The sequence below is a fragment of the Dendrobium catenatum genome, unplaced genomic scaffold (assembly GCF_001605985.2).
Source record: "Dendrobium catenatum unplaced genomic scaffold, ASM160598v2 fragScaff_scaffold_537, whole genome shotgun sequence".
NCBI lineage: Eukaryota > Viridiplantae > Streptophyta > Magnoliopsida > Asparagales > Orchidaceae > Dendrobium > Dendrobium catenatum.
In genome coordinates this window covers 178,228-205,597 of record NW_021318999.1, presented here as the reverse complement: position 1 = coordinate 205,597, position 27,370 = coordinate 178,228, and the positions used below count along the sequence as shown (strand labels likewise).

At 34.9% G+C, this 27,370-nt stretch overlaps 1 protein-coding gene across 3 annotated transcripts in view; it reads right to left on the bottom strand.

Annotated features, from left to right (window-relative positions):
• LOC110109403 overlaps positions 1–14,720 on the bottom strand; it is a 24,983-nt gene extending 10,263 nt beyond the window's left edge. Inside the window, exons 1-5 of one of the 3 annotated variants that reach the window (XM_020840467.2) lie at positions 14,286–14,720; positions 13,695–14,200; positions 10,079–10,404; positions 9,565–9,657; positions 9,397–9,496 (exon numbers count right to left, since the gene is read on the bottom strand). In XM_020840467.2, coding sequence (XP_020696126.2) covers positions 9,397–9,496; positions 9,565–9,657; positions 10,079–10,404; positions 13,695–14,024 — 849 coding nt within the window. In that variant the 5' untranslated portion in view covers positions 14,025–14,200; positions 14,286–14,720. The remainder of the gene's footprint in view (positions 1–9,396; positions 9,497–9,564; positions 9,658–10,078; positions 10,405–13,694; positions 14,201–14,285) is intronic. The other 2 variants (XM_020840466.2, XM_020840468.2) reach the window with 2 other exon arrangements.
• Positions 14,721–27,370: the final 12,650 nt, after the last annotated feature.

Here is a 27,370-nt window from a genome sequence, read left to right as displayed (position 1 = left end):
CCTCCCCCCCCACATTAAATCACCTCCCACTAATTACTTCAATCAACCTCTCAATTAGGAATAAATTTTCCTTTCCCTCCCAATACCTTGAATTCAAATTACAAACCCTGGCTCATTCCTAATTAAATCTGAAATTTATTTTCAGGTTTAATAAAACCTGTAGCAGCCCTAGCCGCCCCTTTCAGAAGCCTCTTCCTCAAGACTTCTTCACTTGGGAAATTTCCTAACTACTGTCTAAGGATTACAGCAAGTCAACCTTGCTGTCCTGCATCTCCGAGAGGTCTTCCTTACTGTCCAGAATTCCCTAACTCAGTGAAACTGTTGTCCAGATTGGTTCCCACCTGCTGTCAACACCAATTCAAGGGCTGTCCAGAGACTATAGCTGTCCACCTTGCTGTCCAACTGCTGGGAGAAGTCTCCACTCACTGCCCGAAGTTTTCGGGACATCAAAGTGTGCTGTCCAAAGGTTCCTGCAGCCACCAACTGTTGTTCAAGCTTGCAGGAAGTTTTAATCTTGACAAAGGTGAACTCTTCCCTTCTCTCCTACCTTCCTCGTTGATCCTTGTGGTTTTTATTGACTCATGAAAAATCTTGCAATGATACGCTAAAGCTTAGTGTTTAGGAGACTTGTGTGAGAGATCTTTCATAGCACTGCTCTTATTGTTAGATTACGGATTTCTTGTTGAAACTTATCTCGTATGCAACGTCAAGAGTAATTGGCTGTTTTATGGTTTTTACTTCTCGCAAGTAACTTAGCCTAAGCTTGTGTTTACAACTCTTTGTGTTTTATTTCATTGTTTAAATCACCATAAAGATTTAATTAACTTGCTCGTAATCATTAAACGTGCAAATTCCTTATCTAAATCATAATCTCATATATGTCCTGCATCAATTAACCAGTGATAGTTCGTGTTTCAACAATAAGATTATGCTCCTTCATCTTGTTCCAAGATTTTCTAAGATATTTGGAACACAATCAGGTGGTAATTAAGTTCATTCCTTTTTTGTAAGAACCCAGAACACTCCCAAAATTGCTAAAAAATCTCCAAAAAAAAAGTTCATTTAGAATTCTAGATTAGAAGACATTGGCTTCACAATATTTTGCCATCTATTTCCCAAAAGAAACGGTAATAAAGCTAACATAAGAGAAACCGGCTGCTAGAATTATAGTTCCTAATCACGCTTGTAATTAATTATAGTAACACTTATACCTTGATCTTCCAAAGGACATAAGAATTAGTTGTCTTTGACATGATAAATTTTAACAACACTACACTCATTCAACTAGACATGATAAATTTTAACAACACTACACACGTTCAACTAGTCCATCCATTATTTACCTTATCTTCTTACCTGAAAGAATCCTTCACTACACTACGGATATATATTTCTCCAATAACCACTTGAAGGAGACAACACCAGTAGCACTAGGTTAAACAACTTCTTGAAGAGTAGATCATCTCCATCAAGCTTGGAGGATACAAGTTGGTCTAGAAAAAGTAAAGAGTTTAGCTGCAAGATGATACATGAATTAATGCAAATGAGCTAGAAGTTCAAGACGGAGTGCCGAAGACCTACCACAAGCTTCAGTCATCAAAATGAAATCTTTGGAAGGCATCATAACAAATCAAAGGTATACACACGGAAGAAGTGTAAGAACAGTAGCAACAATCAAAAGGATTTGCAAGCATGAGAAGCGCCAAAGCACAACAGTACCAGGCCAAGAGAAGCAAAAATGTAACAGAAGCAACAGAAGCGTCAATAGTGACAATAAAAAAAATAATGAAACTGCAGATGCTGACCAATAGAGCACTAACCGGATGATATGGACAACCACATCCACACCAATTTATGAAGGCGACTCCTATTCTCTCTTTTTTTTATTATTATTTACCCAATGGGGATTTAAATAGGGTTATTTTAGTAACCCCTTTCATATGTTTCTATGCAATTTGAGGCTATCTAGTAAAAAAATCCAAGCATCTCTAGATGACTTTCTAGACTTTGCAGGAAGAATGGCGGATGCCCCCATGTGAACAGTGAGGCATATTGTGTCTTGCATGCAACTTCTATAATAAAATTTCTGCATTTGATAAAATATACCCACATTTCTTATACAGTTCGCCCTAATTAATTCATTATTCTTCTCAATCCTATTTATATAAATTTAATTTATTCATTACCTAATTTAAAATCTCATATAATCTTATACATATTATTATTAATTAATTTCTAATATTAATTTTCTTAAAAAATTTCTTATCATTGTATTTTATCAAAACTCTAATATTATATTTTAAAATATTAAATTTCTATTTTTAAATATTAAATTAGTTAATAATACTAATAAAATAAGAAAAAAAAAAGATCCTACTTCTCCCAGTCGTATAAACCTGCTCTACGCTTGTCGCTCGCCCCATAGTTTCCCTCGCTTTCACTCTATATCTCTCTCTGGACCACTTCTCCTTCGGCTTGATCAAAGTCTCCCTCTTGAACTCTCTTTCTTTCTCTCAATCAACTTGCATTCATTTTTTTCGTTCCCTTTTTTTTTCCACTAGAGTGAGCGAATCAGGGATATATCACACGAGGAGTCGTTGTTTTCCACAGTCAAACGTACTTCCTCACTCATTCGCACAATCTGGCTCCGCCAGCTAAGCTCATGCCCATGGTATGCTTACTCAGTTTGCTTGTCTGCTTGTCCTACTTCGTTTGAACCTGCAAACTCGGTTCTTACAAAGGTTGACGGGTCAAGATCGGGTCTGAAATGAGTTGACCGACCCAAATATGTTTGACACTAACCCAACCAATTATCATACAAGTCAAAAATATTTTGACTCAAATGTGTTTAACTCAAAACCAACCCATTTATTATATGGATCAAATGCGGCCCATTTAATATGAAACAACCCATTTAAACCAAACTCAAATGATAATCGATCAATTTTTTATTAATATCGAGTTTTAAGGTCACCCCAAACCCAACTCAAAAATAAATCAGGTCAAATTTCAAACTTGAAAGCAACCCAAATAATAATCGGGTCAACTTGAACGGTTGAGCCTATATTTTTTTAGTCGGGCTTGGGTCGGGTCATTTATTGACACACATAATAGTTTCAAAAGATAACTATTTGACTATCATTAGGAATCTAAATGGATGATGATCCATTTAAAATTTTGGTATTGTGAAGAAAGGTTTGAAGTACGAGTAATATGATTAGATGCAGTAGAATCCACAAGCACCACAAGCAAAGATGGAGTTAGTGCATTCATACCTTATAGCCCTAAAGGCTAATAGGGCTAAAATAACCATTTGTTGAACCATATCAAGAGTAATGCCTGATTTATCAACAGCTACTAAACAAATACCATCATCAGCAATGATTTCTTGTTTAGAACTTGATTGCCAATTTTGATGATAGGCACGACATTCTTTAACAAGCTTCTTAGACTTACAATAATTACAAAATTTCTTTGTACAGTTGACAGCAAACTGTCCGTAGCCCTTGAAACTAAAGCATTGTACCTATTATATATATTTACGGAAATTTATCTTTGCTTTTCTTGGGCACTTTATGTTGTTGAAAAATGAATTGTGTGGTAAAATGTTGCTCTTCACAAAGTAATTCTCTAAAGCACACATTTAAAGAAGATGGGTCACAATTCATCAAATTGAAATGAATAGCCTCAAATTCAGGATTAAATATCACCAAAAATTGATCTATCTTATTATAATCATGAAACTGTGAAACAGTCAAAAGAGATTCAAAATATACTTTAGTATATAAATCATATCAGTATATCACCTAATTCATTCATAAATTTTGAAATAGAGATTATTTTAAACTGAGAGGTCTCTTTGGGTGTAACTACCTAATGGGGGCATAAGATCATGGAAAGTATATCAGAGATGTGCCCAGCGATCTACGGCCACGATCGTGATGATCTATTTTTGAGTCATCATATGTATTTGCTTTATTTATTTGTTTTATGTATTTGTTTTATTAGCATTTCCCGTTTTACCCTTAAGGATTTTGTCATATGTAAGCCCTAGGGGCAATATCGTCTTTTAGTTCCCTTTCATTGTATGAGACTATATATATAGGCTCATTATGTTTCTTTTGAAATTAATGAATGAATTATAATAAAATTCCTGCAAATTGAATTCTTGTGAGAGCTTGAGATTCTTTGGAGAGAAAACCCTAAGAGAGGGAAGCGAATCATCCACCAACCTTGGAAGAGTCCGGTTTCGTGGCTCTCTTTTATTCCCTATCCTTTCTTTTCTCCCTCCCCTTTTACCTAGTTGTTGGCCTAGGGTTTCCCAACCCCACAACCATCGGCCTCCACTCCAAAACTATAAAACCCTTAAAATGTCAATTTTAGACCTCGCACCCTTTTCGATGCACCACGACGCGATTTTAGTGAATTTTTTTAAAGTCGTTGTATTTGACGAAAATAATTTTATAAAATTCTACACAAAATTCTAAGAAATTTGGTATGCATAACATATTGAAGTTAAAATTAAGAGAAATCTCATAATACCCAATTTACCCTTAGTCATTACTTAAGCTGATATGTTTTAAGTGAGGGCATTTGAGTAATTGGATTTTTTTCCCTAACCTCCTAAGCCTTAAGGGGACCGATTCTATTCGGTCCCAACATAATCCTTTCGCCCGAACAAAGAGATGGCGGACGGCATAGGCGGACGGGTGAGGGGGACGGGCGGCTCCGGCGACGGTTTCCGGCAAAGGGATTGGAGGGAAATTGTAGGGGAAAGTCTAAGGAGCACTAAGGTATGTTTCTAAACCTAGAAATCTTTATCTTCTCTTAGATTTTTTTGAGATGAAGAAATTAGGATTTGGCAAAACTTCTCTTTTCTTTAAAAAATGTATAGGGAAGGTTTAGGAGATGCTTTTATGCATGGAAATAAGGTTTTTTTTTAAATTATTGAGTTGTAAAAATTAGGGTTTTTCTCTAAAGTTTGAAATTTTGAAAGTGCTTTTACAAATATGGTTCTTAAGAGTCCTAAGAGGGTTTCTAAAGGAATAAATTAGATTTTTCTAACAAAATAATATTTTCCAAATTTTTAAAATTAATAAATCCGAAAATAGAAATTAGTTTAAATTAAATTAGGTTAGGGTAAAGGGTTAATTTGGTTAAAGTATGTAATTAGAATAAAACATGAATTTTTAGAATATATATATGTATTATGTGATCAATTAGAGAGAGAGGGAGAGAGAATATTGGAGTGATTAGTATTATTATATAATTAGAGAGAGGGAGAGGGAGAGAGAACTTAGGGTGGTTTAAAGAGAAGAAGAATTTTTAATTTAGATTTATTATGTAGATTTTTTTAAGGAAAATTTAATGCTTATGGGTGATAATCGTGAACCTCGAAGGAAGGTGTTTGAGCGGAATAATCAAATACTTTAAATCGAAGTAAGTATTCATGATTCTTTATTACATTGATAATTTTGTTTCTCTCACGTTATATGATTTGAAAGATCAAACATGTTTATAAAATCTTTATGGTCAATTTAGATCATGATTCTGTTACTTTTGTCTAATGATTGATCATGTAATTTATATGTTATATCTTATGACATTATCATACAAAGTTCATATGTAATACAATTGAGAAGATATGAATATGATGTAATTGTTAGATTGAGTGATTGCATTTGCATGCTGAATTGATGGAGTTCACCTCCTTATGTACTAGCTGAGGACGTTGTACTCGTGCACGTTAAAATGGTAAAGGATATGGAAAAGGAAATAGTAAATGAATACCTTTATGGTACTAGACGGTGGCTCCTGTGACGGTTGTAATATATACGAAATGAGAAAGTTACGAATATTGATATAAATATGAAAATAAATATGAAAGATATGAATTTATGAATTATGTTTATGTTTAATGTTATGTTTATATGAAGCAAATTTATAATATGTTTTAATGAATTATGGCATCTAGCATATTGTTCATTTTGCCTTGATTATTGTAGCTTAGAGTCATGTTTTACTTACTAAGTATTAGCTTATTGTTAGTTATTAAATTTTTAAATTATAATTACTTTGGTGGCTCATCCCTTGTTTGGTTTCCCCCCCCCCCCACCTCCACCTCCACCTCCACCACCAAAACCTAACCCTAGCCCTACTTTTAGCCGCCAGCCATCCCTTTCCAATAACCCTTTACCTCCAAATTCAAATCCTCTTCATTACTTTCCTTTTCCACCAAACCTTCTTTGGAAAACCTTGATTTCAATTATTCAATCACATTTGAATTTTGAAATCTTTCCAAAATTAGATTTCTATTTTAGGAAAGTTTCCAAAATCAATCCTATTTAAATTTTAAATTACATTGGAATGAGATCCATCCTTCCTAATTTAATATGCCAAATCAAGTAGGCTTGATTTATTTCCCTAAACCCTCTCCCCCTCCTGATGTCGCCGGCCCCTCCATATCCCCACCCCTTAAATACTTTCCAAAGTTAAGCCTCTTACTCGGGAAAGAATTCAAACCCTCTCCCTCTCTCTTACTCGCCCCCTCCCTCTCTCCATTTTCCCTTTAAATCCTTTCCATACTTAAAGAATTAATTAGGGAAACAATTTCCCAATTTCCCAACAACCTCCCTCCTTTAAAATATGAACTCTATTTCCTCCACCTTCCTCTCTAACCTAGCCGGCCTTCCCCTACCCATAACACCTCTAAAATCTGAACCAAAACCTCCCCAAGCACCCTACCTTGGCCGGCCACCCTCTCACCCCTTCCCCTACTTGGATTCCTTGGAGTTCCCTCTTCAATTTCCTTCCTAGTCCTCCTCGATTGTAGGTTGTGAATCAAGCATAAGGAATCGTGTAAAGCTATCTGTTAAAGCTTAGTAAACGTAGAGAATGAGTGATGGATTTCTATGCATCTAATCTTATTGTTAATCTAGGGATGTTATTGGAAATCCTCTATATTTGCTTATGTTGAATTTTCTAATTGTTTTGTGATCCTAACTATTATTGAGTGACTTGGCCTAAGCTAAGGCACCCCTCTCTTGTTTTCTCTTTTCGTTAAGTGGCTAACCTTTTAATTCTTATTACTCTTACTTGAAAGCATGCAAATTCTTATCAATCATTTAAAGCATACTTAGTCCTACATCACTACCAATCTCATATTTTGATTAGAAACAATTAGTTGCATTATTTTGATTATAAACCTTTTATAAATATTCTCATATATATTTAGCTATTATATGCCTTAAATTGAGAATAACCATCTGATCAATGAATCCTAAGATCCATGTCGTAATTCTGATATCTTTATTTTGCCATTTAGCCAATTTAAAAATTTTATTAGTGAGATCACTCCTATTAATGCGTACCCATAATTCATTTCCCATGACAAAAAATTGAAATTGAAATTCCATATAGAATAATTTTAACCTGTGAAAGGTACACCAAACATATTTAAATTGCTGGTTGACATTATGTCTTTAATAATTTATCAAGTTCTAAGAGAAAATAATAAGAATCAAGAGATCTTAGTTGTTTAAGCCCCTTTTGAAATTATCAACCTAGCATTGAGATGAGAGAACAAGTGTTAAGGACGAGGAACTGAGTACTTTCCAAATTTGTTGAGGAGTGGCGTTTGGACCTTTGATGAGGTGAAGATGATAACCACTACATGGCACATAGGCGAGTATTTTCAATAGAGCAAAGATGTCAGTAATGTATTACGAAAAGGAGATGGTATCTTTGCGAGAGACAAAGATGAAGAAGGCTTCATGGGCTAAGGGACCTTTGCGAGGGTGGGAGATGGGATCTTCGTGATGAGAGCAAAAGACAATGAAGTCTTCAAGGGAGATGGGATTTTTACAGCTCAAAATCGCTGAGACAAAGCATTGTTTCACCAAGCAAGATGGACAAAAACAAGGCGATGCAAACCAAGCGAGAATGAAAAAAGGCTCACTCTCTCTAAACGAGGACAAAGATATAGAGTGGGGCTTAGATTCCATGACAAATAAATTGCTTTTACAACCTGCATGCCCATATCTAGAGGGTTCTACTCATTATATAGAAAAGAATAAGTATAATACAAGGCAATGATCGAATAATTTACTCAATCAAATCTATACTAACAAGGAATCTATTAATTATATTCCTAAGAGCTAAATATTTATAATTATACTAATTAATTACATATATTTTTATCCATAATAAAGGATAATTATGGAATATTATTAAGATATATCTATCTGATATAAAGAATCAGAAGTGATGTCAACTATAGAATTAAAACAAATGAGAAAGATTAAGAAATCTTCATAAGAGCTCCAAGTCTCACAACTAATCACGGTCCAATATCTCTTCATAGATTAAGAACAATGGTCATTCACATCTAGAAAAAAATTCTCCCCATACCAAAAACTATTTCACATACTCAAAATACCTTATTTATAGAAATATAAGAAAAACAAACTTGTAAAAAACAAAATGACAAACTAAAATAATCACAAGCCCAAGTAAAAACCGCAACGATATCCAAAAGAAATAAGATGACTCAAATATTGATCACGAAAAAAAATTCTATAATTTCCATCTGCACATAATCGAAAAGAGTTAGGCTAAGAACCGAATATGAAAATTGTGGATCTTTAACTATAAATACGGGGATCTAAGCTTTTTTTTCATTTCCTTCACTGCCCTTCTACCCAAGCTTAGCATAAAGGAAGCACCATAAGTTGAAACCTAAGGTGCCTGAGCACACCTACAGCGTCCCTCCCATATGATGTACGGCAGAAATAGCAACATTCAGAAGGAATAAAATAAACATGTGGACAAACTTAATGTTGTTTTCTAGAAAACAAAGAAAATTCAATAAGCGAACGAGGAATTCTTGTTGTTGTAAGCAGATATGGATATCATGCAAGAGGGGCATAAAAAAAAAATTCTGAAGAATTGGTTGCTTCATAAGCAAGCAGAAATACTTGGATGTCTTTGCTACTGAAGAATTCTTAGATGATTAGCTTCATTATGTGATAGGGAATAACAGAAAAACATTCAAATTGATAGTTCATACTTCATACACAAAATTAGGTCAAACTGACATAGTCAATAATGTACTTTCAAGCTATTTGCACGGCTAGCAGAATTTTTTGTATTCTTTAATCTAAATTTTTTTTCTTAACTAAGTTCTTTACAAGTATAAGCACCTTTCACTGTCAGTAAATTTAGAGGCTCAAATAGCTGAAAAGATGGAACCAAGCTGCAAGAATATGCTCATGACTGAAGTCAAGAAACCCTTTGCAATTTAGCATGTAATAAAAGAAAAAAATTTAAAATAAAATCAGCATACATAGATGCGTAAACACCCCAAACTCCCAATCTAAGAGAGAATAATATACTTACAGCTGTATACTGAACCAAGATCATTAGCTGCTGCATAACCTCTGCAGCTTGCTCTTTACATTGCTGTTGTGATGCGAGTTCAGAACCTAATCTAGAATTACTGAATGCTAGTTAATTGAATGGAAAACACCTGTGAACTCAAGATTCTTTAATATGTTCAGTGCATACTTTGCAAAGTAGCGATCCAAGTTGTGCCATTGGGGATCTTTACAGCGATTCCCAAATCGAACCACCTCTCCACAAAATACTTTCAACTCTTCCCTGATAAACAGAACAGAAAACAAAGCAAGTTCATGTTAGTATCAGAAGGTATACTCAATGAAAAAAGTGGCAATAATGAGTTTGTAACATTAATTTTCAGTCGGGAAGATTTTTTTTTTTTTTTTTCATTTTAGTGGGATAAAGGCTTGATGTTGTTGTTGTTGAGAAAGGTAGGGGTAGACCTAAAAAGACTTGGTTAGAAAATATTAGGAATGACCTTTCTTTATTAGATTTAAACGAGAATTTGACTTTTAATAGGACACAACGGAGAAAAAGGATTCATGTAGCCGACCCCACGTAGTGGGATAAAGGCTTGATGTTGTTGTTGTTGTTTGAGACTCGAAGAAAAGTCAGACTTCGGTATCCTTTGAAATAAATCTATCTGAATAACATAAATTAATTTTTGAACTCGCCAGTGAACCTTTTGTCAGTAGCAGCAATTCTTAGCAACTCATCCATGTCTTCGGATACCAAATTTTGAACTGCTTCAGAAGGAAGCACCACTCCCTTCAAGTTATTAGTATTTTCTTCTGAAAGTGAATGTAAAAGATTGGCGCCCTTTACAATTGTGTTTGCAACCTCAAAAGCCAGTATAGATATTTTATTTCCCTTTGTTGTTACCCTTGATGAAAAGCCACTGCTGGTATTCAAACTAGTCACGCTACTACTGATTGTGTCCAAAACCTCTACTGCCTTACCAAAACCTACACTACCAGCCCTGCCCAGAAGCAAACCTACTTCTGCAACCTGTTGAAAAGAAAAGGTTAGAAAGAGAACAATGCTAACCAGAAATTCATATGAAGTACTAATCTTCATTTTATGATCATGAGAATATTCCCAAAAAAAAAACAGTTAGAGAAACACATCTCAACAATCTCAAAGGTTTGATCAGATAAAAACAGGAGTAAAAAAAATTGTGATGCTCAAAATTTTGAGAAGCACTAATGCACTGAAAAAAGAAGCCAGTTGCAAGTACAATTAGCATGAACGGCAAAGAAAAATATTGAAGCTCATTAACCAATTACTTTGAGCCAGAAAGCAAATGTGGCTGTTCATACATAATTCACGGTACATAACTCCAAGAAATTTACTTTTCTGGGCATCATATCAGACATATGGTTCAAGAACTTCCATCTCCTAAGCTTTCTTTTAAACCAAAATATCATGAGACTCACTCAATACACAACTTACAAACAGATATGCTTTCTAGAACAAAAGAATGCATTGTCCTCATTACAGTGCTCATAATCCATTGCAGCCTGCCCACCTTCTTTAGTCAACCACAACACCTATAAGCCATTACATAGGCTTAAACACAACTTTTAGCTTCAAAAGACCCTTTTTTGAACCAAGATATCAATAGAACTATGCAGATTCACTGAATACTTACCTCTCAACAAAAAACCCACAATAAACTAATTAATGAAACCTTGTTTTCTTATAATGTCATCATCATTATAATCATTTCTTATCCTAACTATTTGAGGTTAACTTTATAAATCCTCATTTTTTATTCAGTTTTGCTAAATATTGTATAAGGTAAAAAAAACAATTATTCGCCAAATCATATGTTCAAAATTTAGAAGTTAGATTAGATTGAAATAAGATGCTACCAAGACATTTTGTCCTTATTTTACAATGACTTTATAAAACAGGCTTCTCATAGGCGTAACCGTGTAACCCCTTAGTTTAATTACAACTCTTGGTGATAAGAGGGAAATTTTGATTAAGGCTAATCATCACACTAAAAGTGCTTAGCATATGAAAACAACAATTTAAATTTTAAATTATGATAACTTTATCGCCATTAGCTTAAAACGTATGATAGAGGGAATGATGTTGAACCCAATCAAGATCTCATGGTTCAGTCGCCTCGGGTTGGCATAGACCATGGTCTACTTAATAGAGGTAGCTGACCCAACCTGGCCAAAAGATTCTTGTCGACAGTCATGGATTGCATCGTTCAAGGGGAACTTGTAAATATAGGGTTGATATTTATATAGGAGGATAATTTTAAGTCGACAGTAGCTAATAGAAGTTATGTACCATATGATTCACAACTCAAGAGGACCGAAGTCATTAGGGAACATCCAAGCTATTGCTCTAAACATAATATAATGATGTCATTTTGTGGCAAAGCTATCCGATCTAAGGCCCCAATTATAATTGTTACTTAATGATACCATTTGGAGCCAAAAACCACTCAATTAAAGGATGAATACCACATCTTTATTGGCATGAGATATTTTGATAGCAATCTTTTTGACACACCTGATGTGACATTAGCTATTTGTGATCTAAAGTTAATCTTAAATTTATCACCCTCGATAAACAGTAACAGAGGGAGATTAGTTGTTGCTTTAAACTTTCGGACGATAGATACCATTAGAATATTTCTTTTCTTTCTTTTTTGGTATTTTCTATTTTGCTTTTTTGTATTCTTTATTATTTTTACAGCAAATTGAATTCATAATAATTTATTTTGGATTTTGAGGGTAAGTTGTAAGTATGGATAAATGAAACATCAAAATTTAAATAGACTATAAGCTGCAATAAAATGCTTGGTCACCATAGTTATGGCATTACATCCATTCACAAAGATAGCCAAAACTATATCACTTTAACGACATCAGGATTTTTAATTATTTCTATCCAACATTTTGATGCAACCACTGAGTATTTATAACTAATGCACGAAACCTATAGAATACAATGCAATTCACATTCCATGCCTCAGCATGGACATATTGATAAGAACTCTCAGTAAAGATGCTAAGATCCTGGCATTTTGACACCCTGTAAGTAATTTAAATGCATGTCCTAACTCACTTTATGATACATTCTTCCAACTATAAAATCATTCAAATTTTTCTAACACCCCACCCCATTTTGAAACTCGGAAAATTGTATTACCTCAAAGCATACACTTCAAGATACTAGAAAACTTATAGTCTAAATCATTTAATCATGGGATAGCTTCATCTTTAACTATTCAAATCACTTAATTTTGTAAGACATATGAATGTCAGCTTCAGGTACAGAAACCAAAAACGTTGTGAGGCTGTAACCAAATCTTTTTTTTTTTTTCCATTTCTTAAGAAACTTTGCAGCCTTTTTAAGAGACACTTACAGATAAAAACATGATTTTGTAAACAAAATCTTTGTTGGAAGACCTCTATAAACATGGTTAACACAGCATGATGACTCAAGATGCATTTAAGAGCAACCATCGTTAAGCATACTGAAGTAAAATTATTAATAAATTGCTAATCAGCATATTTAACCAACTATATTTTGTTAAGGTCAATATCCATAAAAGTATTATTATCACTTAGCCATGCTTGGTTGCACCACTCTGAAAATTTGGACAACTCTTCTAATCTAAAACCAATGTCTACTAGCTCATAGCAGAAGCTTCGGTACTCAGGACTATAGATATAAAGGTTATCTTAAACTCTTTTTTTTTTTTTCGTTCTAATAATTCTCCAGGTGGAAAGCTTAAGTGACTTAGGCTTCATTTGGGGGACGACTTTCATATTGCTTTTTAAAATAACTTTCTAGTAAAAAATTTCAAATTCAAGAACTTTTTGTATAAGAAGTTGTTTTAAAAAGCAAGAAAAAAGCTGTCCCACGAAGCCTTAAACATTTTGCTTTCAGTTCTAATGAAAAAGAATAGTGAGTTACCCGCTCTGTCGTTCAAACCATAAGGTCACCTTAGCTAAAACAAAATCCAGCTCGCTTTGAAATTTGATTCTAAAAGATTTTAACTGGTCAATAGCTATCAACAGAGACGGGCTGGGTAGTATACATGATCTGCAGGTAAATCGGATTCCTTTGAACATAGTTTACAGATAAAATAAAATAAAAATCTTACTCAAATGGTGCCAAAATTGCTTATTGGAACACCAACGCCTCTTCTCATAAATTACAATAGAAGAACATGGTATGCCGGTATAAATTCCATCAGTCATAACGCAGCTAGTAAAATTGCTCGGTGTAAGCAAATAGAAAAATAAAATATGCCTGGAAGAACTTGCCTTTTGTGTTCCAGATTTTCCTCCATAGGACCCCTTCCACTTAGTTGACCAAGATTTTTCTGAAAGAACTCTAGATAAAGCATGATGCCTTGGTGCGGGAGTTCCATTCCTAATGCGACCAAAATTAGGAGACATCCCCTCTGAAAATGAGAAGGATTGCTCGAGGCTCCGCTTCTCCGGAACACCACCTACTAGTAAAGCCTTCGAGTTACCGTAAGACTTCAACTTAGAAGGTGAGGATACCCTCGCATCATCCTTGCAACCAACATTAATCTTAATATGACTAGCCGAAAAGTCCACTGCCGAACCCTTGGAACAAATTGCGCCCATTACAGTTAACCCCTGAAACGCCCTACCAGCGCATTTTCTCCCTTTCCATGTATCATAAAATCCAGATAAAAACTCAAAGATTGGATAGAAACAGAGGGTCCCAATTCCTGTTTGCTGAAGAGGACCAGAAGTTGTAAAATTGGAGCAGAAAAGTCAACTACATCGATGGGCAAACACTGTAAAATTTCCCAAAATTGATCAATAGAAAAAGAAATAATTTGAAAACTGAAGCAGTGAACAGATAAAAAGGTTTGTCAATACCAACCCGTCAACGCGGAAAGTAGAATGAGTTTACTGAAGCGACGAGGAATCAGATCTGACACAATAGACAGAAGAAGCAACATGCAACTACAGTAAAACTGTGCCCAGTTAGAGAGGAGCGCGAGGAAGAATCCGGGCTGAAAGAGATCGACCGACGGAGCGATAAGCAGCCTTTCTCCTCTGCTAGAGGAGATCCAGGACGTAAGAAGAATTTGGTTTTTCCAGCAGCTGAGCAAGGAGTCTACCCATTGGAAGAAATATAAGCGGGTCAGACGCATAGATGGGGAATAGGTCAAACCCAGGCTCACTCGTTCCGCTTGTTTCTCTCTCCTCAGTCTGTTTCTTCTCTTCTCTTTCCTCAGTCGTCGTATTTCCTGTTTCGGTTTCATAGACGATAGGTCCATCTAGGGTTCCCAATGATGCTCGCCGGCAATAAAAGGCTCTCCTTGCGGGTGTAGATCAGGGTGCCAGACGGGTGAGCGTGCCAGCGCGTGATCGGGTGCCGAATGCGGCGACGAGATGACCCAATTCTGAATTGGGTCACTTAGGGGTGTCAATTTTTGACCCAACCCGAACACAGGTCGAACCCAACCCGGAAAAATCCGGTTTCGGTTCGACCCATTTGTGAAACGGGAAAAATGGGTCGGGTTCGGGTTGACCGTATAAAGTCGGGTTAATTCGGATTCGACATGAACCCGACCCGCTGACCCGATTTGACACCCCTACCAATTCTATATATATATATTAGTTTAAATTATTATTATTAAAACATTATCATCCCAACCATTATTATATGAAGTATTAAACATAACAACTCTTTATTGATTTGTTCTTTTGTGGATCAATTTTAATAAAATAATAATTATTATATGGGGTTGGTTTGACTTTCAAATTCTTATATCTTCTTTGAGATATATCAGCTTGTAGTTTGTACTTCAATTTTTTATGAAAATTTTGTGTTATGATGTTTTGAAAATAAATAGTCACAAGCCATGATAGACTAAGGGTCTGGGTGGGACAGCTTTTTTGTCGCTTTAGTTTTTCAGACAATAATCATAATTTTATTTAACTATTACTTTACTTATATTTTTTCTCAGTTTTTATAGAAATTATTTGTGGTAAAAATTTATTTTCTAGAATTATAGCAGTGGATTGTTTTGTCCATAACAGCTTTACAATAAATCTTATAAAACGTAACTTTTATGTTTCGTTTCTGATAGTCTTCTTACTGGTTTATTTTTTTAGACCATAGATGCAATTTGTGTTTGGTCATTATTTTTTTAATGTTTCATAAAAATTTTTATACTAAAGTTGTTTTCTATATCAGCTTTGAAAAAAAGTTAATTTTCTTTCAATAATTTTACAAATTGCATATGTCAATAAAGTTAATTTTACAAATTGCTGTGACCACATATGCAATTACTAAATACTTCAAGAAGTTGGCTTCCAAATTTTTATTTTTTGGAGACTCTTTGGCTGGTAGATAATTGAATAAAGACTATTTGATCGAGCGCTGCAGTAATTAAATAGATTTGAACGGGACAGCCAAGTGGCCAATTACGTCTACAAAGAAAATTATCCACACAAAACTGTGGCTAATAAGACATACGCTTCTGTTCATTTAGATTGTTCAATCATTCAACACATCTGAACACGACGCTCCTGAGCGCCATTTGGCATGTGATGGCTCAGCCATGATATTATTATTTATTTATACATTAAGTTATACTTCAATAGGTTGCAAAAAAAAATTCAGACTTAATTTTTATGCGTTAAATAAGGTGGGATTTGTACGAGGAGATATGTACCGTTAAATGCGCCAAAAAATCAATTCAAATCAAGTTACTCAGTTCAAATTAACACAACTTTGATTCTCGGTTTCAGTTCAAAAGAAATTGATTAGTCTACAAATGAACTCATCATAAGCAAGTGACTATAATCTATGAATTTGTTTGTCCCAAGCAAGAGAGTACGACATATTTGGTCGCAGTGGCGGAGCAAGAAATTTTATTTGGGGGGCAAAATTAAAATAGTTATGTTTGTCGTCTTATCTGGAAGGTTGGAATACGTTAAACTAGTTTTGTTTGTCGTCTCATTATCAGAGCCAAGAGAAGCTGTAAGATCAAAATTAAGAATGCAAATAACATGATCCTAAGAGCTTAGAATACATAAATATCTACCACGGACGTTCTTGGAGGAGAGAGAGAAGCGAAAGAGAAAATGAAAGTCATGCTCAAGGTGGTGAGTCGCGAACAAGAGAGGAGCAAATGGGAAAACAAACTATTGATGTTTTTCATGTGTCCTGATATATCATCAACAAATTATCTTGATCGGACACGAATCTTGAGGCAAAAATCAAGCTAGAAACTTCAAAAATTAAATATGGGATCATTTGAACTCCGATTTCAGCAAACTTACAGTCAAATTGATCGTCTCGGAAATACGAACCCAATGACACCAAATTCAACTCAATCCGAGCCCAAATGGGTCCAAATCAAGGACCCGAAGCGCTATTGGAAAGTTCAAGCCACAATTTGGGTTACCAAACGATTTCCAAACATAACGCGCTTATAGTCGCATCGAGCGGCTCGATGAGACAAATTCAACGAGCCCAAACCTTCAGATGTCTTACGAATGGTACATGATCAAGGGATTTAATATCGGCCGTCCATCCAACCACTCCCCATTTACCCTTGATCTCCAACCTATATACGGGCCATGTCACTCCAGAAATCTATAAATAGACCCCTCATTTCTCTTGAGGGGGGACCAAGCAAGAAGAAGAAGAGAAGAAGGAGAAGAAGATTAGGAGGGAGCCGCCGGAATTCAGCCCGACTTCCAAACGACTCCATAATTCTGCCTGACTTCCGATCAAACAACGTCGGAATTTCGCCCGACCTCCAACTGACACGGGAATTCCACCCGACCTCCAAGTGACACCAAAGTTTCACCCGAACTCCAAGTGACGTCGGAATTCCACCCGACCTCTAAGTGACCCCGGAATTCCACCAGACCTCCAAGTGACGCTGGAGTTTTACCCAAACTCCAAGTGATGCTGGAGTTTCATCTGAACTCCAAGTGACGTCAGAGTTCTGCCCGAATACCATCTAACGCCAGAGTTATCATCGGTCGTCGATTGATGTCAGACTTCTACCCGACTCCAGACCTCCTCTCATCGCCAAGTTTCTACCCAACACCGGGCTTCTATCTATTATCGGCCTTTTGTCGGACATCTATCTAATGATGAATTTCAGCACATTGTTGGATTTATACATGACGCCATCCATCTGACCTTCATCGTCAGATAACAGTCCTTCCGACCTCTGTCGCCGGCTACTATGTTCCTTCTAACTCATGTCGCCCACCGAATACGGTCCTTTCGACCTCTGTCGTCCGCCGACTATGGTCCTTCTGATTTACGTCGTCCACCAACTACAATCCTTCCGAACTCAATCGCTTGCCGACTACGGTCCCTCTGACTTATGTCAACCACCGACTACATTCCTTCTGACCTCCATCGCCTGCCGACTACGGTTCTTCCGACTTATATCGACCACAGACTATAATCCTTCCAACCTCCATCGTCCACCGACTACGATCCTTCCGACTTACGTTGTCCACCAACTACAGTCCTTCAGACTAAACAAACACATTAGCAGTGATCCTTTGTATTCTCATTATGTAATGTACTCCATAAAATGTACATCAAGTGATGACCTTCCACCAAGGAATGGCCTCATTTGTAATCAACTGCAATACTAGTGGATTCATTCAAACTAAGCTAAGCCCCATAGCTTTTCCCCCTTATTCAGGGGTTTTTTACGTAAAAATCTTGGTGTCTCATAAATGTTACTCTCTCTATTATTTAATTGCGTGCCAAATTTTCATATAATGCTAAGATGTTAAATTATATATTTCTTTACCACCGTGAATACTCCGGGACACAACATGTCCAAAAAAATATATTTGCAGCCTCTTTGCATTAATAAATAACTTTAGAAGGAAGAATTATAAAAATTAGAGCAATTTTCTTGTTAATGAGCTTGTTGCTCTATTAAGCCACTAAAATAATCAGATTTAACCCCCTTTAGGCTTTCAAATTTAGCTTTAAGCCCCTTTAAGACACTAAAACAATCAAATTAATAAATAACTTTAAGAACTATTTTACCCCATTAGTCTTTCTCTCTCTACAGCTAAAGCATTACTTGGCTTAGGTAGAAGGTGGATTTAAGACTTGAAATGGAAAAAGCCTGTAACAAATAAAATTAAAGGTGACAAGGGTTGTCCATAGGATGTATATTTTCCTTCTAAGTGATTTTTATTTTATTTTATTTTTTTGCCCCCGCCCCACCCCCCCCCCACACACACACACACATGTTTCGTCAGCCCTAACAACTACTCAAGTGGGCAACTTCTTTCATATAGGAAACTATTGATCAACTATTCTGCTTCGTCCACCTATCCACCTAGACATGTCAAGTCTGCGACTTCTTATTAGCTTGGCTAGCAACTTCTACCAGTTTAATATTCAAATTAGGCTACACAATATTTATACTTTTCTCTTATTTGTTGCATGTCATGATTTAAATGAGAATTTAAATCTTAACAGAAAGCAATAAAGAAAAATGATTCATGTAGCTGACCCCACGAAGTGGTATAAATGCTTGATTTTGTTGTATTATTTTTCATATAGTTATGCATGTAATCAATCATGCAACACTTATGCCCCGACCTAAATATATAAATAAGGGGGTCATGAGGTGAGCTTCTCACTCTACAATTCTTTCACTCTTCTATTTCTTTGTTTTCTTTAAGCTCAATATCTACATATTAAACTAGAAGATGAGTACTTCATGAAATTGAGCAACAAAATAGAGATGGAGAAGCATCTTTGAGAGCAGCAAAGAATTTGTCATTGTCAGGTAACTTGTTGAGTTTGAAAAGATAATAATGAGAATAATATAGGGAGCACTGTAAAGAATTTCAAGAGCCACTCATAGGGTACGTTGCCATCAAAATCTTATGATTATGTTGTAAGGAGTAGAAAACTCTCTAGAGCTAGAGAATTGACCTCTATTCTAGTGGCTGATGAGACTTACTACCCAAACAATGAATCAACCTCAACTCTTTATCAAAAAAGAAAGGCTAATTGGCAAAACAAAATTATTGTTGACAAATGCTTTCTTAAGGGAGATTTTTTAGGCTAAATAGCATAGTTCAAGATTACTTGAGATTGTATAAGGCAAAGATGGATCCAATTGATAATGTCACATATTTTGAGTCAATCGTCTCATCTATCAGCAACTATGATGGTTCCACTTTCTATGATTATTTCATTCACCAAGTTCATAAGGATGCAAAAAGGCCATTGAAGAATTTGCTAACCTTCTTCAAACTGATCCAAGAATCAAGTGAGTTTTTGATGTCACGCATCAGAATCTAATTTGAAAGAATTATTTTTTTATCTTTTAATTTACACAATCAGAGCAACATAATTTTCTTTATCAATATAAATAACAACGAAAATAAAATTATCGATCAAAACATCAATATATACATCTATATTCATTTTTTAAAAATTATGCACATTACTTATGATCTATATAATCATAACATATCTATCATATTTTGAGTATAAAATAATAGCTACTAACTGAAAGAAACAAGCTAATAGTAAACCTGAAGAATCCTGATCAGTCTCACATTCTTGATCATCTGTCGTGACATTAAAATATTTAAACAACATAAAATAAGCTAAAAAAATCTAGCAGGACACCAAAACTTACAATTGAATTCGAAACATGAAAAAGGAGTAATGTGCTTGTCAGCGATCAAATTATAGCAATAGCATTCATATTATCATTGAATCGGTGCATAAAGAGTAAAACTCACATGTAATAGTAATAAAGTCTATAAAGAATCAAAATAATATTATATGAAAGCGAGTACACCAATAAAGTAAAGAAACTAATAAACTAGTATGGATATTGAATCAATAATGTAGTATAAGGTGCAAACAACCTGAGTCGAGCTCGACTAACGAGCTAAATATCGAGCTGAAACTAGATCTTAAACTCGAGTCGAGCTCAAAAGACGAGCTTGGCTCATGCCACTGAAAATAGCTCATCGAGCAACTCAATTACTATCTTCGAGCTCCGATTTCACTACCGCAGCTCGCCCTCGATTCTGCCCCACGACTCCACCTTATGCATCAAAGCCCGTGTCCGAGCCTACCCCATGATTTCGCCATCCCAGCCTGCCTACCCCCCTACATCATCGCCCGATCCTGCATTCCAGCCCTCCTTCTGTGAACGAACCTCCTTTCACGTCGTGATCTTGCCTTGTGCAGTTCCACCATTCAGATTCCACTCGAGCCACTCAACAAGTTATCGAGCCGAGCTTAATCAAGAACTAACTCAAGCTTAATATGTCAACTAGCTCAAAATTTTGGTCACGCTAGAAACTCGATAAGCTTGACTCACTAGCTCATTAATGAGTCAAGCGCGTGCCGGCTCGCGAGTCTGCTTGACTCTGTTCTACCCCTAATATAATCATCGTATCAATACTATCATTCAGTAAAGAAATTGAGTAAAGCGATAGCATATTACTATTTTTTGAGCCAAAATGTCGGGTGTCCAAGCATCTCATCGGTGATACAGTACCAGATTCTAAATAGTGACATTGCAGTGCCATGGGTTCTAGAATTTAAAAAAAAAAAAAAAAAGAACTAGCACCTAAGCTAGGTGGTAGCGCCGAAGCACTATGCCATTATTTGTAATTTAATATATTTTAAAACCACTATTCTAACTCATTCGAGCGTCGCTTGAAACCAAAGTAGAGAGAGGGTTTATAGAGAAAGTAACTCTAATTAGAGCCGATTGAGGTTGTTTTTAGTTGGTAGACTAGTTGAAAAAATTATCTAGATCGAGATATGTCACATTATGTCTGTCTCATTATGTCTGTCCCATTTTTTTTTTTAATTTGATATTTTTTTATCTTATTAAATTTCTATTTCTGCTACCCAAAAACATTGATAACTTTGAACTAGTTAAACCAATACAGGAAAATGACTCATTGTAACGCAAAAAATTGATAGAAATTTCATTTTTCCATCGAATTTCTAGCGTTTTTAAGAACGTCGTTAAAAATTTCCAACGGAATATTTTCGATGGAAATGTTTCCAACATACGTTCCAGCGCAATTCCGACAAAAAAATGTTGGAAATACGCCGTCTTTGTTGGACGGATTCCAATGTTACATTCACTGGTAATTCTAGCATAATGTTGCGCCGGTAGTGTCGACGGGTATTCCGTCGTTAACTGCACCGGACAATTACCTACAAGTACTACCAATGAATAATGCGTCGGAAATTCCTGTGCAAATGGTGCACCGGAAAAGCGATAAAGTATTCGTCATATCGTCGTTTCCAATGGAATATCCGCCATAAAGCTATAACAATAACAAAAAAATAGCTTTTTCCTCTCATGAATCTATTTTCTACAATACAACATGCATAGAATAATTGAACAACATCACATTTATTAAAACATTGAACAACATCACCAAATATAAAACATTGAACATCACCAAATATTCATAGCCATACATTCCAAATATTGAATAATCAACCAAATAATTTAAAATAAAGTTAGATAGTTTGTTCGTTTAAAAGTACATAAATGTCCAAAAATAAATAAGTACATATGAAGTTGAAAAAACTAAACCACATCTCATCTGAATTTGTCAAATCGTCCTTTTTTGAAGTTGTCTCATTTCTATTGAATTGCTCCCTCATTTTCCGCATGTTATCCAATAACTGATTGTGTTTCATCTGCATCTACGTCTACATCTGCACTTGCCAGTCAGCTTGTGATTTTCTTACTTGCTCTAGCTCAGCTTGAAGAGCAGCTACTTATTGGCTATATAAGGACTCATGGGAACTTGATGGGAAGCTGGAGCAACCAGAGGTCATCCTCTCGTATGCATGAGCTTGCGGGCCTAAACCATAAAGAGTTTTCACCAAAGTATGAGGGGAATTTTATATCTCACATTACTTGCTATAGCAAACATCAACTCCCTCTAAATTCTAACCACATCTTGTACACATCAATTCCCTCTCAAATCTCACTGCGTGTATTCATCTACTTTAGCCATCCAATATGAAATATACTTAAATCCATACACCATGATACAATCTATTACTAATATTTACATAAATAATCCAACAAAAAAATAAAATATTACGATGGATTTTTGGCAAAAGAGCGGCGAACGTCGGTGATTGAGGCGTTGAACGTCGACAAACTTATTAGAAGTCCGTTGGGAGATGGGTCGGTGTCGACAATAGCGGCGTTCGGCTGAGGCGAAGGAGGCAAGAGATGCGAATGAACAAAATGATAAGGAAGATGAGCTCGGGGAGGAAAATAGGGCTTTCTCCGTCGAATTTTCTGGCGGTTAATACGCCAATATTTTTACCGTTGCATATTTTGAAGGAAAAGTTTCAATGAGTTTAAGTAGGTCGGTGAAGTTTCCGTCGAATTGTACGTCGAAAATTTACAGCGAAAATTACGCCTAACTTAACTGCTTATCTTATAAATTATGGCGGAAAGGACGATGGATCATTCTCTCGAAAAGAACCGCGACTTTTACGTCGAAACTATAGTTGTTATGTCATCGTCGAATTTTCACCAGTTCACACGTCGTTATTACCGGTGTATTTTATTCCGCCAGAAGCTCCGAGAGTAATCGAATGTTTTCCTGCAGTGAATTTTCATCGAGCAACTTTTTATAGGTTATAAAGATCAAAATTTTAAACATATTGAGTATTTTTAAAATAAATTATGCCATGTACACCTTTTTAATTTAACAGAAATTAATCTGGACTCTAAAAAATAGTGTGGTACTATATTTAAAGTTTTGAAATTATGTTTTACACAATTATTAGTAATTTGATAATGTTTTGAAAATGTGCATTTTTACTTGGTAGATAATCTAGTAAAAGCATATTGTTATTAAAAGCATTGAGAATGGAAAAAAGTATGGGATTGGGTAATAGTTGGTCGCTTTTGCGTTTATTATAATGAGTATAAAACACAAGTAAATAATAGTTGAGTTGTTGGTTTAAAATTGATTGACATGTACAAGATGCTAGGATGACAAAATTTTCTTTAAAAATTGTGGTTGAGTGTTATCCTCTAATTATTCACATTATATAATGATTAAGAGTTATAAAAAGTTATTATTGTGCTAGCGAGTATAGAATGATGGCTCTAATGACTGAGCCAACAAGTTTTACTGCAATATATTGATACTGAAAAACATCATAATAGTCAAAATTCTTTGTTGAATAAATGCATCTTAGTGATTTACCAATATTGTGTGATTTTACCATAGTGATAGTGCATTAATTTATTATTATTTTCACTAGATTTAGTGGTACAGATACGAATATCAATATTTTTATTGATACTACTACTAATTCAATGTTATTATTATTGTTATTGATTCATTGTAATAATTATTGATATTAAGCATGTAACATACTAATCATGTAATTAAAATATCGATATGATACTAATATAGACTAACAGGATAGTATGTGTACATCATCATAAGATTTTACTACATTGATATGAGTTCGATAATTCTTTATCAATGTTTTGGCTTTACCGCTTCATGCAACCACATTATTAATTGATGGTTCTAATACGATAGCAGATTTATTGATTCAACATTCATACTAATTTATTGATTTCCTCACTTTCCTGATTTAATGACTCTCATATTGTATTGTTTACTAATTATACTATTATTACATGTGAGTTTTACTGTTTATACACTGATTTTCAATCATATAACTATTACTGTTATGAATTGTCTAACAACATATTGCTAATTCTTTAACATGCTTTGTATTTAATGATAGGATTTTAGTGACATGTTATGTTATTTAACTCATTGTATGTAATTTAAATGATTTTTAGTAAAGGAAGAGGTTCATGAACGTGAGACTAATAAGGATTCATCATATTCAATTTCTTTTTTATTTTAGTTATCCTTTTGTACTCATAAATGGAAGAATATTTTGTGATTATATAATTCATGAGTATTGTTATGATTTTGATTAATATAATTTATTTTTATTGATATATGATTTTGTTATTGATAAATCAAATTAAATAGGTCTAATTATTATTTAATAAAAAATAAAAGAAAAAAATTATTCCAAATTAGATTATAAGACGTGACAAAAAAACAAATCACTATTCATGTTTGCTCAAGTAGAGGAAAAGGTAAGGAGACAAATCAATATTGTTGCCTTTAAGTGGAAGGAAGAGGGGAAAAAACTTCTTCGTGGATGACTGTGAGCAAAAAACTAAGAGGGAATTAAAATATTTTGGCAGGCGCGAGGAAAGAACTGACTGGAACTAGTAGCCCTTATTTTATTCCTCTCTAAATTGAAAGTAGATGTGGAGAAAACGTGACATAGCACTAGATGCCGCATGCAAAGATTTTGACAGATGGCGTCGCATTTAGGGTGAACCAGGTAGGAGTGTGGGTTAGAGGTCAACGTGTCTAATTTATCAGTAGACAGTAACTGATCAACTAGTCTAATTCAAGGCTGAGCTAGTTATTACCCATGATCACCTTCACCTTCATCTTAATAATTGGAGTCAGCCAATTATATCATCTATCGCATAAACAATGAAATGATAAAGACTTAGATTTTATTTGAGATAGCTTTTGTACTGGTTTTGAAAATACTTTCTAGTACAAAATTTTCAAATTAAAGAAATTTTTATACTTAAAAATTATTTTAAAAAGCAAGAAGAAAATAATTTCAAACAAAGACTTAATCTATTTGGTTACTGACCCACTCCTTCGCAACACCTTTCAATTAGGATTTGCTTACATTTGGCGGTCATACAAACTTCCTTCCTTTCATTTTGTAGAAAACTGTCATATTTTATTGAAAGATTAGCATCTTAAAAATAGCTTGCAGGCCTCAGAAAAAATCAAAATATCATTTAAAAACATATTAAATAGCACAAATGACGAAAGATGCCATGAATAAATTTAACGCCTAAGTAGCTCGTGAACTTAGCGGCTTTAACAGGTTCTACTAAAGAATCCACAACTTATTTTATAGTGGATCTTACTTATCAGAGCAACAAAAATTATATGTAATAATAATAAAAGGAGTAATTTTGATGAGGAGCTTGAAAAGCCGTTGTCTGGTCAGGCTTTTGTTTTTAATCAAACCTGGGCCTTATCGTATAGTTAATAGTTATCTTTAACATCACTTACAACGACGCATTGGCAATGACAAGCTTGAATGTAAAACAAAATACGCACAAGTTGCTATGAACGGCTATTACCAACAGCATATAAGACAAAATAATTAAATTTACTTTCACCTCCCATATACAAACCTAGCGAGGCAGATCCTGACAAGAATGGAAGCTTCCAAACCCAGCCCATCAGAAGAAGCAGAACTGCTTGAAGGGCTACTCATGAATAAACATATCGAATACTTACAGTCCCCTTATTTGCCTGATTTGAAACACAAGGCAAGCCTCTCCCAGAAGGCACATCTTTGTTGTTTGCAATAGATCGCCCATTCTGCGTATCATAATTCAGATCCATCCAATTCCAGATCGATAAAACGATCATTGTAAAACTCAAAATTGACCTTGCAGCTTTAAAATATAGTGAAACCGCTTGAGTCAACTTTGACCTGAGTGATTACAGCAGAATTTTCGTACTTGCTTCTTTCATGTTTTTCCTTCGTAACTCAAGTGATTCAACTTTAAATTCATGGAATAATTTGTACTACAGAAATATGAAATTCAAAGATATATCACTCAGCATCACAAAATTTTGAAGCACCTTTTTAACTTGTTGTTTTTTCAGTCATGTTTCTTGACTATTAATCATTTTATGCAGAAGTGATGCTTTGTTGAGAAATTTGATGACTTTATATTCCGGATTACTTCTAGGATTGTTATTGATGAAGCGCATTTGTATAAGCCAGTGGGGACATGGATTTTAGACAGATTATCAGGTGCGATAGAACAATTAATTTTTTAAAATTGAGAATTGTAGAAGATATAATCATTGATTTGAATTTGAACTGTTCAGGGACTTGGAATTTTGAAGCAGAAGTATCCCAATACCCGTTGCTAGCTTTAACAGCTACTGCCAACAGCAAGTGTGAAGGAAGATGATCGTGCAGGCTCTAGGCCTCGCAAACTGCATTGTTTTCAGACAAGTTTCAATCGCTCAAACCTATGGTGATGACGATGGGTTGCTTCAAAATTTCCCTGTACAATTATTTTCTGCTAAATTTTCAGGTATTCGTGGTCCCAGCCAGAAAATGATGGATGAATGAAAATATCAACGGACAATCATTTGACATGATGCGGAATCATTATGCTTGTCAAGAATGGATTGTGGAGAAAGTGGGCTGAAAAGTTGCAGGTTTTCTTTCTTAAGCATAAAATTCTCAGAAAATTGAAACACACTAATTATTAATTTTTATTATGATTCTGATCTCGCCTCTATTAATTTTCTGGATGGGATTCGCTAGTGGTTTATTTTATGTAGGTATTATCTACGTAGTAATATGGGAATATTCATATATGATTTTTTCTTCTATGATTGTTATTGGCCTTAAATCTCATATGAAAAGTATTAGGAGAACTGAGTTGATCTAACATTTGGTCTTTTTAATAGGAATGCGGACACAAAGCATCTTTTCTATCATGTAGTATGGATCCCCAACAGAGAGCCTTTGTTCAAAACAAGGAGTAAAGATGAATATAACATAATATGTGCCACTGTAGCCTTTGCATGGGTATTCCTTCTTCATTTATGATCTGTCAACTGGTCAATCGGGCATGATATGATATCCTAGCATTTTTTTTCAGGTATTAACAAACTGATGTTAGGTTCGTGATTCATCATTCTTACCTAAATCTATAGACAGGTTATCATCAGGTGAGTTTTTGGTGTATTTACATTATTTTCTGCTGTCAAATACAGATTATTTGTTTGCGATATTGATGCTAATCAGTAGTTGTGGG